General features: G+C 46.4%; 1 protein-coding gene across 5 annotated transcripts in view; it reads left to right on the top strand.

The window, feature by feature from the left end:
* Positions 1 to 1,451: 1,451 nt before the first annotated feature.
* LOC108924279 (histone deacetylase 4-like) overlaps positions 1,452 to 13,335 on the top strand; it is a 125,549-nt gene continuing 113,665 nt past the window's right edge. For 3 of the 5 annotated variants that reach the window (XM_029247532.1, XM_029247530.1, XM_029247527.1), the window contains exons 1-2: positions 1,452 to 1,557; positions 12,046 to 12,251. In XM_029247532.1, the coding sequence (XP_029103365.1) occupies positions 12,227 to 12,251 (25 nt within the window). In that variant the 5' untranslated portion in view covers positions 1,452 to 1,557; positions 12,046 to 12,226. Of the gene's footprint in view, positions 1,558 to 2,133; positions 2,209 to 10,799; positions 10,823 to 12,045; positions 12,252 to 13,335 lie in introns of those variants that run through there. The other 2 variants (XM_029247528.1, XM_029247529.1) reach the window with 2 other exon arrangements.

The following is a 13,335-nucleotide window of genomic DNA, read 5'->3' as shown; positions in this document are numbered from 1 at the left end:
GAGCATTTCTGTTAATCTGTTATTTTGTTGAGAGATATGGCAGGGAGAAGTCCACGTCTGTGATGCCCCGAAAATGACAGATGGCTTAGTTTGCTGATATCCAAATCTGTTTTCCCTCAGTTTGACATCATCATCCGATAATACTCTCATAGAGAGGAGATCCAGCTGTTTTGTATCTGGATAGCCTGGATCTTCTGAATATGTGACATTCTTTGTCCTTAGAAGGTACTGGACCCATGCAAGAATTTGGCATTTCATAACCCAAGGTAAAATTCTTTCTGACCGGGACCAGATTCATGGGGTTCGCTCCATCATCCAAGCCGCAATGTGCATCTTTCAAAGACATACGTGAGCAACAAGGAAGGCAGAGGCCGCAATCCATCACTTTCACCGCACACTCCTCTGGTTACAAAGTAGCACATGCGGAGCCTGCAAGCATCCTTTGACGGCGATGTGATTAGCAATGGAGTACAAAAAAATTTTGGGAAAATTGAGTGTAGAAGAATTGCAAAGCACCAACGCTCCCCATGTGGTATAAATCAAACAGTGGAACAAGAAAACATAGTAGCAAGTAATGAGATAAGGTATCATTCTGTTTCCACTGATCCTCTTAACCAACACCACACTCACACACACACACCGTGTGAAACCGCTTGTCCCAAGCAGGGTTGCGGCGAACCGGAGCCTAACCCAACAGCACAGGGCACAAGGCTGGAGGGGGAGGGGACACACCCCAGCGGGACTCGAACCCTAGACCCACCAGAGAGCAGGCCCAGCCAACACCATCACAACCTAATTATGTCACGAAGTGGGACTGCTGCTCTTCTGCATAATCCTTATTTCTTAGCAGTAGATCATCGCAATGTAAGTAAGCTGAACATTTAACATAACAAGTGCATTCTGAAATAAAATACTCATTTTTTTTCTTTCAGTAAAAATAATTGCTCAATGAACGTGTCACTGTTTAAATAGAGCCAACCAGACAAATTCAACAGGTTTATACCTGTGCTTGATTAGGCTTAAAGAGCAAGTATTAATGTGCTTCGAGACAATCAGTGATGTAGTTTCCAGTTAATGCAATGGATAACATTTCCAAAAGAGAGAAAATACCATGTTACATGAACCACGCCAAATTCTCTCATACTTCTCCAAGTCCCAGTTTCTGCCCCTCCCTGCAGTGAAACCACGCCCATCGGGGACTGCTGGCTCCGCCCACCTAGAGAGGCGCAGAAGGACGAACGACACGTGAGCTTCTGCTCCCCCTGCAAAAACACGCCTTTCGAGCCCATCAGGCTCCGCCCACTCACGGAAACGCAAGGTGTCGCACGATATACGATCTTCTTCTCGAGGCGAAAACACGCCTTTCCAGCGCGATAAGCTCCGCCCACAAAAGGAAAGTGCAGGGAGGAGGGGGGGGGCGCGGCACGTGATCTCTTCGCCAAAATCCAGTATGGCGGAATTTGCCAGTGAGTGATTCCTTTCGCTGGCGCCTCTCTCCAACGGGAATTAAATACATTGCGTTTTTTATTACAGTGGAGGGACCGCCTCTTGGGGCAGGTAGGTTAGCAATCATTTTAACCGTAGTGCAATTTCTGGCGTTTCGTCGTGTTGAAAAGTACTAGCCTTATCTAGAATATTATTATATTCGGGGTGATTGTGAGAAACCAAAACAATGATCTTCTGGACGGTTCGCTGCGCAGTGCGCGGACGTTCTGCACACTCGTCAACTTGGTATCGTCTTCTGCATTATTTCTCTCGTTTTTTACACCGAACATGAGTGTCCAACAACAGTACCTGGGTGGTATTTTAGAGTCGGTGCCGACATGGTCCAATGTGCACATAGAACGGGTCTGTGATTGACAGCTCCGCTCACCTATAATTGCCCGCTTTGCAGCAGCCAGCGCTGCGGTTTTCTGATTGGCCTTTCTGCTGACCAATCCCGATACCTTCTGCGATACTGATGGGCTCTTGTGGGCGTCACTACTCAGTTACAACCGATTGAGTTATTGTTTGACCAATTGATTTACGCAATTAAAAGGCGGGAAATCCACAATGGCCAATAAAATGTAAATAATTAGAAGTGGGCGGGTTGTTTGGTGTGCGTCAACTTTTTTTTTGTGAATGAGGGTAATAGTTTTAATCACGCACACGTACCGGACTCTTTCTCCAGGTTGGCTGCTTTTACTAGACGCGTACCGCTAGACGCTTGTAAGTTTTTCTTTTTTTTTTTTTTTTTTTTTCCCTCGTATGACTTAGTGAGGGCAGATGTGGATCTGCGCTCAAGATCCGACTCTTATTTTTATTTCGTAATCCTGTAGCGTAGGAATGCTTTTGCCTCAATCACACTGAGAGGTGCTACATGTTTTTGGTTATTATGGAAGTGTGTAGAATGTCACTGCCTCAGGTGTGGACCCCGTGGGGAAGGAGGTATGAGACATGCCAGCAGCAGCCTCGACACATCACAAGGTGACTTGTGATGGCCTGCAGGCAATGTAGTTGTTCGAGCTGTCATCCTGGCTACAGTCTGAAGTTTCCAGGTTCACTCCTGACTTCTGCTCCAGTGTGCTTGTCAGGTTACTAAACCTGAACCAGTACATCAGTAGTGGCCTATCAGTGTAAAGTTGCTTATGTCACACTTTGTCACCTTGGACAAAGGTGTCAGATAATTAAGGGTTCATAATGATGGTGGTAATAATAGATGAGTCAATAACAGGTTGCCTTTCCCTACAGTGCTTATGTACAATATGTACAAAATGTTTATACCTTGAAACTATTAAAAAAAAAAAAAAAAAAAAAAAAACAATAAATAGGAGTTTGTTTTTATGATTTAGGTAGCTGAATGGTATGATATACCTGGAAGCAATAATTTCTATGATAATGTTTGTGGCATATATAGGACTTGAAGCTTAAAACTTTCTAAAAGCTTAAAAGTTTTTCATGATACTTGGACTCAGTTTAAATATTTTTCGTGTGTGTCTTTTTTTTTTTTTTGCACTGATTTCGGATTAGTATTTTTTTTTTTTTTTTTTGCCCATTTCCTTGTCAGCAAGAGAAAGAACATTAAGGAAAATGGGTGAAATGAACTCGCTCTTGTTAGGCTTTATGAATGTGAGACGTTTTTCTGGATGCAGAGTCAGGAACCGTGACTGGAAGGGTGCGTGATAACCGTGCGCGCTGCCTGACGCTGGTCGTCCTCCACCATGCGATGTAGGGCTCTACGCTCCTCTACCCTTAGGATGCATAATGAAGGTCTGCTCAAGCTGGTGTCTTCATCGCCACGCTTGCCGAACCCCCTCTCATCAGTGGTGTTACACCTCACCATGGCTGTCTCCTTCTCTTTCCTGAGCTTGTTCCTGGGAGGAATGCAGCTTGGCACTAGTACTTTCCCCTGTCCCACCAGGAGAAGGTCATAGCTGTCTTGCAGAGCACGGACTCAGATTACTGATCTTAAATAATGAGCTAACCTTCTCTATGGGACTAAATAGTGTTGTAAGGGCCAGTGCTTTATACAGTTTAGAATAACAATTTGGAAAAGATTGAGGCTATTGCTAATCAATTTCCCTCCTTCGGGGGTATAATGAGCGCCCGTGGTTGATTTATGGCAGTTGCAAGGCTGTGCTGTGGAGGGAGAGTTACCTGGACCCCAAATCCCCACCACATCTGGGTGGGTGGAGTACACAGGATCATTGTACACAGATGCAGAATGATGGGAGATCGGCAGAATTAGGGCCTGTGTTGTATGGCGCCATCGGACGGCTCAGAGAATACGCTGCCGGTGCGACGGTGTGCGTTTGTAGGAGGGAGCACGACTGTACGGCACACAAACTGATGGTTCCTCACAAACCTGGCCATGCTGAAGAAGAGTCTGGATGAAAGGGTAACTGTTGAGGGGGATCTATCAGCATGGCGTGTGGTGGGATTTGGTGTGTTATCACTGCAAATCTTTGTCGGCGCTGTCCAAAAATTACCACAACGAGCCACCGTGGGAGCACTACGATGCCTGTTGGTGCGAATTTCCATTTTGGCTCCTGTTGTGCTCTGGCAGAACTTGGCTCAGTCCGCCACTCAGTTGGCACCATCATCGCCAAAAACTCCCCAAGATCACAATTATAAAGTGTTTATTTGTTTACATTGTTGCTTTAATGACCGGCGGTGCTCCGCGACCCTGCGAACGTGCTAGTCTCAGACTCGATCGAACGGAGGTGGCTCTTTACTGTTCATCTGCCTGCTAGTATGCCGTCGCCCTGCAAAGAGCCGCACCTTTGGCCTGGTGAAAGCGAGCAGCTGGCCGCTGAAGAGAAAAATCACATTTCTCCTCCCATTCTGAGGGTTCCGGCGTGCATCTCGAGGGCTCATTTCCTTGCAGTTTGTTTTCCGGAGAATAGGACATGTGTTATGAGGGAGAGAAGTGCACAAAAAGTATCTCTGTCTTGTTTGGAGTTTGTAAGTGGCGGTGAGGGCAGCCCTTTTGTCGCTGAGTATTTTTCTCACAGGCTGTCCCTCTAAAACACTGTGAAGGATTACCATGATGAATGGGATTATGCATGGCTAAGGAGATGTAATCTATCAAATTTTCAATTTTAGCTCTCTGATTCTAAGATGGGCTTGAGAAAATGGTTTGTGTACAGTATTTATACCAGATCTGCTGGACATTAGAAGGGCTGTGGCTCCAGACACAAATGTGATGATGCATCCAAAACTGCTCCAGTGACATGTCCATCTTAAAATTCTCTCTGTTGTACGCAACAGGTATTTGCTACAGTCCGTGGCTCACTGGTATAAATGCATAGCCTGGTTTTGGAAATGTTTCCAAGGTAGGAGAAATGTTTCTTTAGCATTAAATACGTGTTTGAAATTTTGAAAGTTTAGTCATTTGTTACACAAGGATCCAGAATTTTAAACCCAGGCACTGAACATCAGAGGCGACGCAGATGTCGCCATATTTCTCTAAAAGTATTGAGAGGGTCCGCTGCCTGTTTCTCAGCAGTCCTTGAGCTAGGAGATCTTTGCAAAGTTAATAATAATAAGGAAAACAATTTGCGTCAAAGGGGGCGAAACTGTAAGATAAGATCAACAAACTCTTGGCATATCCTGAATCACGCCGATTCTTTTCACACCCCTTTTATAACTCGGTGCTATTTTCATCTCGTGCGCCTGCTGCTATATGTTGTCAACACAGAAGGCGTCCCGTCGGGTGCGATCGGGTGTCTTTTTCCCTGCGTACGGCGGCGCTCTGCTCTCCCTGTCTGGCACAGCACACCGCCAGTGGCCATCGGGGACAATGGGTTCAGACAGGCGTGTCCTAAGAGCGGCCAATGGGAGGCGTCAGCAGTGTGGCTGCCGCGGGACCCCTCGCCGCCCACCGAGCCATCGCCATCAGCGAGCATCACGCTCGGTGTGCGCCGTGACCGACTTTTGGGAATTTGTCCCGGAGCTTCCGTGTCTGTTGTGCTGTGCCTTGACCAGCCACCCCTATCGCCGCATTGAGTGGCCTTTCTCTTTTTTGTGTATTAATTTATATCAGACCAATGCATATGTTTGTGCTCGTAGTTGAATGTATCTTTCAGTGATTCGTTTTAAAGATAAAGTAAATTTATGTGCAGCGCTGTACACATGGCTCTGCGTGTGTGTTTCTGCACGCGTGCATGTTTTGCTGCAGATCTTTGCTATGATATAAATTATTTATAGTCAATTAAACTTGAAAGATGACTGCTGTATAGCGGGTATACTTCCAAGAGTAATTCTGTATATACAGTAATAGTCATTACTGCCTGCTTCCTGAACACACACCATTTTTTGCCAGTTTGATTACGCTGTCAGAGTGCAGAGATCTCGCTCTGTTTGTCTGAGCTGTTTGAGTGATTATTCCTGCAAATGAGAGCAAGGCTGTTGAAGAGAGGCCCGTACCGTAGCCTGCAGTGAAAAACGCAGACCCTTCCTCTGTACGCAATATGTGTGCTCTTCTCTGTGCTCAAAAGGTCTTAAAATTTTCCAGTCGTATTATGTTTTAAGTTCTTGCGCTGGCTGCTGACGTAACGGCAAACAGCGCAGTTGCTAGGAGGGATCCGTGTGTATGTCTGTACAAGATTTAGAACATTTTCGGGTTTGAAGGAATGACAACATTTTGTCGAGGGTGGAGTCGGGAGAAACGCCCAGGGTTTGTTTTTTTTTTTTCCCCCCCTGACAAAGGGGAAAATGTTTTGTGTGGCGGGGAGCAGGTTCCGGAGCGGCGTGCGAGTGCCGACGGCCACCCAGAGGCCCGGGGAGAAGATTGCACGCTCAGCCAAGAGCCGGCTGGCCTAGTTACGCATTCGCGAGCTTTACAGCCTTTACTCTGATTAATCACAGTTTGCGGCCTTTTCCAAAGCGCGTTCATCTAGCGCTGCGCTGGACCTGTTTCGGTCACTTGATCGAAAAGCCTTCTCTTCTGGGAATCCGGGAGAGCAGCGCCGAGGCGGCTGGTGCAGTTGGAAAATGTCTGCAGCAGATATGTCGGAGTAAATTTGTCTGAATCTGATTGGAATACCATATATGTTGGCTCAGCAGGTGGCCTAATAGGTGGCTGAATGAGGACAGGAGAACTACACAGGTGTCCATTGTGTGTGATGTGTATGATGGTAAAAAACCAAGAGCTACTCTCCAGTTTTACACTTTACATTTGATTTTTAATGCAGTGATCATATCAGCAGGGGACATTCCGGTAGCAGTAACACTCTCTATTGTTTGTCACACTATGGAACACCGAAATAGAATGACTGTCATCTGTCGGTTGTTTTTTCTTTTTTTTTTTTAAAAAACTTTTATTATTTTAGATAGACCTTTAAGCTTGTATTTTGAAAGACAGCAAAGGGGAGTATTCCCTTTCAAATGAACTGTGAACAGTATGTTCCTACTTTACACTCCCACGTGCTGATTATAGTATATACGATATATACGAGAGGAAATAACGTGTGTGTGTAAATATACATACATACACACACACAGAGTATGTGTATATTTGCTGTACAGGATGAAAGTGTTGATGTGCAACGTGGAAGCTAGTACCACAGCCTGGCCTTCCTAGTGTTGTCAGGTTCTCCATGCCTGGATGTCCTCACACGGAGCGTTTGAGCATGTGTTTAACTATACGGTTGTGCTTCTGTTCTGGGGAGCAGGTAGTGTAGTGGTTAGAGCTGCTCCCTTCCGATCGCAAGGTTCCTAGTTCAAATCCCACCTACTGCTCTAGTACCCTTGAGCGAAGTACTCCCCTAAATTGCCCTGGTAAAAATGACCCAGCTGTATAAATGGGTAAATCAATGTAAGTAGCTTGATGTTGTAAGTTGCTTTGGAGCATCAGGTAAATGAATAGGTGTAAGTGTATGGATGTGTACAGGAGAATTGCGATGTTACATGGACAAGGAGTTGCTGTAGGTGAATGGATGGATGATGTCCTGCAGCAGGGTGGGAGGTGGTAGGAGAAACCACAGAATGCATTCTTGCCACGAGTGCAGGTTTTCCCCATAAATTCACAGGGCATATGAAGGGTTTCTCTGAGGGAGATCATCAGAAAGTGCAGTTTTGGTCAACCTGTATGGGTTTTGTTGTGCTGATGTCTTGCATTGGAGTCGAGGTAATGTGCGGTTTCAGACCACATCAACTCGGAGGTCATACGGACGCCATATAAACGTGCAGATAAATGGGAGTCTCTGGAAAACCCAGGTTTCCGAATCTTTTTGAAATGAGACGCTCCACATTTACAGTGTGGATGAAAAAAAAAGGTGGACAACGAGGGCTTGTATCTTGATGATATGATCCACTTTCATATTTTTGTTTTCCTTCAGTGCCCTCAAGTGAACTGCTGAACGTTTGAATGTTGTCCTTTGGTGATGCTGTTTTTCCTGGTCTCTCTCCTCACCTGCAGAGCATGGGACCACCTGCTGGTTCCGGTGCGCGTGGTCTAAAGTTAGATTGTTTCTTTTTCTCCTTCTGTGCTGAAATAAAGCATATTCTCGCCTTTAAAGCAAAATGTCAGCTTATTAAATGACTGTTTAAAAGTGATGTGACCTTGCAGTGTTTGCCCACCATTTCTTGCACGCAGCAGAATTCTTCTGATATACTTTGTTTTAACAAATCAGTTTTCATAAATACATTTACCTATTAATTCCTAGTCTTCTCAAGCACTGCTACTAATTGATATCGATTGAGTGTTTTGGTTGTATAATAAAAAAAAAAAAATGTATTAGATGAAAAGCTGGATCAAACACCTGTGGACTCGCACACTCCAGGATGCTGCCCTAACACCCTGCTTGCGGAGGAATTTGTTATGCATGTTAAAGGATTTTCCTAAATGAATTGGCCATATTTAATGACATTATATTAGGCAGCAGAATTTACATTACTGAAGGCAAATAAAGTACTGAGAGAGTGCACGTTGACGTGAAAAAAGCTCTGTGCTCGTCAGTGCACTTTCCTGGAACAGCAGCAGGGGGTGCAGCGCTGAGGGTCCTAAACTATTACTGCGCATTCAGTCCAAAGAATGGATTGAGTTGACAGTGTGAAGTCAGTCAACCTTAATTATGCAAAAAAAAATGTCCAGCGTCTTGCTGGAAGTCTCATTTTGTCCTTTTTGGGTGTGTTTTGACAGGTTTTCACCCAGGTAAGCTGCTTTCTGTCACACAGCTACCTTGGCTCTTTGAGCCTAATGTGGAAAAAAATGAGTGGCTCGCTCTGCATTATATAACGACATGGTTGGCAGTTGTCTGCCTTCCCTGTCCTCCTGTGTCGGGTCACCTTCCCTGAAGCTTGGACACACTGACCTTGTGGGCCTTACCACAGGCTCTGGGGCTGCTGCGGTTTCAGTGGCAGTATTGTTGGCAGCCCTATGTACAAGATGTCCTCAGATGCTGGGCAGGTCCTCTTGTTCTTCCTTAACTGAGCAGTGCCAGAGAGCACATGGAGAGGGAGAGACGAGGAATGCAGATAAATGGGAATGTGTACTTTTGCTGAGATGTACGTCGCTTTGGACAAAAGCGTCTGCTAACTGAATAAATGTAAATGTTTCGGCAGGTCAAGCACGCCTTATGCAGCATCGTTCTGAATCAGCTGTAGAGGTTTGATGGCAGAGGCCGGAAGGCCAGACAGGGGAGAGTTGCAGTAGTCCAGGTGGAATATCTTTGTGGCCTGGGCCAGGTGTTGCATAGAGTTTTTCGTGAAATAAGGATGATCCTGCGGATGTTGTGCAGGATGTATCTGCTGGACCGGGCTGTGCCTTCGATATGTTGAGAGATGTCAGACTTGTCAATCATTACGCTCAGACCCGGTGAGGTAGGGCAAAGTGAGTGAGTTGTCCAGTTTTACAGAGTTCTCAACAGGAGGTGGGACCAGCTGGATGGCGGAGGATCTCCGTTGTGGAAAGGTTGAATTGTAACTGGTGACCAGGCATCCAGGACGAAATGTCTAAGAGGAAGGCAGTGAAGCGAGAGGAAATGTCTGTAGCCGTAGTGGGGAAGGAGAAGATGAGGTGGGTATCGTTGGTATAGCAGTGGTAAGAGAATCTGTAGGAGGTGATGACAGGGCCAAGGGATGACATGTAGATTGAGAGGAGTAAGGGGCCCAGTATCGAGCTCTGTGGAATGCCAATTTAAAGAGGCTGAGGGGATGATCAGGAGCCCCACCAGACCACTTGGTAGCATTATCTGATGCATTGCCCATTCCAGGGTTTTTGACAGAAAAGGGAGGAGGAAGACTGGCTTGTAGTTCTGGACTCAGTCTGGATCCAGAAAGGGTTCTTTAACAGCGATGAGATGAGGGCAGTTTTGAAGGTGGATGGGAAACAGCCAGAGGTGAGTGAGGAGTTAATGATCTTGGAGATACAGGAGGTAAGTTGCAGGGAAATGTCCTGTAGGAGAGGTGAAGGGATCAGATCGAGGGAGCAGATGATGGCTTTGTGTGCCAGCAGGAGGTCAGAGATTTCAGTTTCTGACAGGGCTTGAAATGCAGAGAACGTGACTTCGCTGGGAGTTCAAGCATGATCGAGGCAGGTGGATGCTGAGAACTTATCCGTGATGGAGTTGAATTTGTCTCTGAAGAACAAGGCAAAATTGTCAGCTGTGAGGGAGGGAGGAGGAGGGTGGAGTAGGGATGAGAAGGTGGAAAAGAGCCTGTGTGGATTGTTAATTGCAGGCTATATGGATGCCCTGTGAGACCTTCTGCACATCCTGTGGAGAACTGATCAATTAAAAAGAAAAGTTGGAATTACCCTAGATGAGAAATTCAGAAAACTGCCCTGGGTTTTCTGAACATGGTCTGGAAGCTGGATAGCAATGGTAACGGGTATATTGCACTTCTGTATTGTTTGCTCAGATGTGCATTGCTGGGGAGAAAGCCCTTTGTGAAACAAAGAAATGTAAATACAAATGTGTTTTATATTCTGCTGAAATCATGGGTTGATAGTTACATTGGTGTTTTACAGTGTTTTTGCAATATTGGGAAAAATTGACTTGGGGTTTTCAGATTGTCTATGAATGCGTTTTTTTTTTTTTTTTTTTTTTTTTCCCTTTTTTCTTTTTTTCTTCTTCCTCCCCCCATTCAGAATTGTGGGAAATTGGCTCTTGGTGTCAAATTTCGATATCTGCAACGTTTTCAGGAACCGATTAAAAGTGAAAATCGACGGCTGCTAGTACAATGTAACTGGTACGTTTCAGAGCTTGGTGTGTTTTATTTCTTTTCACTTGTTGGATGTTCAGCTTTCTGTCCTCTCCTAGAGCTCCGTTGCCGTACCTGACTCTAGGGCCACAGGTGGCTTGTGGCTGCTACCGTTTCCATTTCTTATTGTTGCAGGCAGGTAGGATGGCAGCAGCATGTTCAGCTCTTGTTTTTTCTGATTTCGCTTTGAAAATGTTAAGGGGTTAAAATAGAGCTCTGACTCCTGGTGATCCTGGTATGAATGTTTTGGTGTCTGACAAACTACAGCCTCTCCATAACTACTTCAGACGTCTCCTGTTACATAACCCCCCTGTGCTGTGGGAGGGAAGGGGCGTGCTGGAGAGCCTGGTTCTTTGTGTATGTCTTTGCTCCTGCAATCCTCCCCGCTGCCTGTTAGATTAGAGTTTGCGCCACGTCTCACCAACACAACAGCTGCTGACTGCAGCGGCGCCGTTTCACGGGCACTTAGCACCACGGCAGATTGGTGAGGGCGTGGGGCTGACGCACTGTCCCCTTCCGCCAGTGTTCTCGCCACGCTTGGTCTGTGCTCACATGCTAGCTTGTGTCACTGCTGCAGAGTTGTGTCAGATGTGTGCGCTAATGGGGGGAGAAATGTTAGCTGCTCTTGTACCCCAAGACACCTGCGGATGCACCGGCATGTTGCTATCAGGGGCACACGCAACATAACCCATAGGTGGCTGTTTGTAATGTGTTGTCAGTCCACTGACCTGTGGTCTGGTCATGGTTTTCGGATGCAGGATGGGACTATACTCGCTGGGATGCTCTCTAATTTGTATTTATTCAGTTTGCAGGCTCTTTTCTGCAAAGCGACTTGCAACTCAATAAACAGCAGAGGTGTCGCAGAGCTTTCGATGGTGACAGTGGAAGTGCAGTTAGTTTATCTGATGCCGCTGGTTACACGAGTCGCTACCCGTAGAGCTGATAGGTTAATACAAATGTGATCGTGGCACACAGTGCGATTCAAATTTATGGAGATCAAAAGAGAAGTGGGTCCAAAAGAAACTTGAACACCCTCTGGAATGTACTAAAGGATTCAGCAGTTCTTATGGACAGAGGGAGCTCGTTGCACTTGCACCACATTGAAGCCGAAACTGAGAACCTGCAGACTTTTGATACTGGTCTCACTGGAATGGCTTGTAGGGACAGAGCAAGAGAAAGATGCACAGCAACAATAAGGGTGGGAGTTAAGCACTTGGATGTGTAACCAAAAGGCTGCTGCTTCAAGTCCTCCTGCTCACTGATGTTTTGCCTTTGAATGTATTTTACAGTTCCAGTTAAAATACCACGCTGTGTACATTTGCGAATCCACCTGCTGATTCTGTGATTCTGTGCCCCCCACAGGCCAGCGTAGCACGAAGTGGGCACAGCCTGTCCAGGCCAGCATTAGCCCGAGAAGGCTAGGAGCCCGCAGCTCGTCCCCGTGGATGGTGTTTCCCTCGCCGGCCTCCAAGGAGCGGTGAGGTGTGAACGAACCCCTCCCCGCATCCACCTCCCCCCAAACCCTGGACTGTGATTGTCTTCAATGATGAGCTCCCACAGCCACCCAGGTGAGAGGCGTCTCTCTCTCTCTGCATTCACCTGGACCATGCAGTTGTCCAGTCCATGTCTTGTTGCAAATGCACTTGCTGGTGTAAACGGTGTTGTCCTTATATTCTTACCGTTTTTGTATGCCCGTCGTTACGCCCGTACAACGGACGGTGTGCAAACACAGCTCTCCTACTGGGATGCAGTTTCTGTGGTTGATTTAGGGCCCAGGAATGTCACTTGACGTGCGGTCTGGAGCGCTCAGGTTGCGATCATTCACTTAACTCCTAGCCAGCAAGATCACCTGAGGCGCTAAATTCTCCCAAGCAGAGTGACTTTGCTGATGGAAATTCATTCGTGTGTCACGTATCTCATGGCGCGGCTCTTACGGTTCGCCTATTCCCACTCCATTGTGGTGTTATTTTTGAAGATTGCTTCACCTGTCCCCTTTTGTACTGTGCATTTTTCTCTTTTTTATGTATGTTTAAACTTTCTGGGGGCAAAACCCAGAAAATTGCTGTTCTTTCCCAGGCTAATGGACATTAACCCACAGCCACTTGTCTGTCTGCAGTGAAGAGGAGAGATGAATAATGGATGGCGCTGCAGCGTGCGTTAAGCAGGACCGTTCTCGCTCTTCTCGTGGTGGGACGGCGCTCTTCTTCTCCAGGCCACTCGTGCCGGTAGTTAGCCTGGAGAGAATAACGTGGGCCTTCCCGCCGAAGCGCTCCATTCTGGTGTGTGGAAGGGTCTCTCTGCACCCCGTGGCTGGGCAGTGTGTTTCGTGGCTCAGTTCGACCTCTCTGTCTCCCTGGGTTCAGCTTCTGCTCAGTGGTTTACAGGTGTTAACAAATTTTGGGGAAGTTTTTTTGGATTATAGCAATTTGTCACTCGCTTGCGTTTTTGGTGGGATGTTTCTCCCCAGCCGTAGAGCTCCTTTCTGACATTTCTTCAACCTACTCTTTTCTGTTCTTGTGTGTGTTTTTCAGAGTTGCTCTTCAGGTCTGTGCCTGACTAATCCCATCTCACCTTAACAATGTAATGGGTTTTTATGGGCCGAGTCAGTGTCAGGGCCTTGGGTTTGATGATAATCCACTTAGGAAAGGATTC

This window comes from Scleropages formosus, chromosome 21, assembly GCF_900964775.1.
Source record: "Scleropages formosus chromosome 21, fSclFor1.1, whole genome shotgun sequence".
Lineage (NCBI taxonomy): Eukaryota > Metazoa > Chordata > Actinopteri > Osteoglossiformes > Osteoglossidae > Scleropages > Scleropages formosus.
The sequence above is the reverse complement of the archived record's forward strand: the minus strand, read 5'-3'. Positions and strand labels throughout refer to the sequence as shown.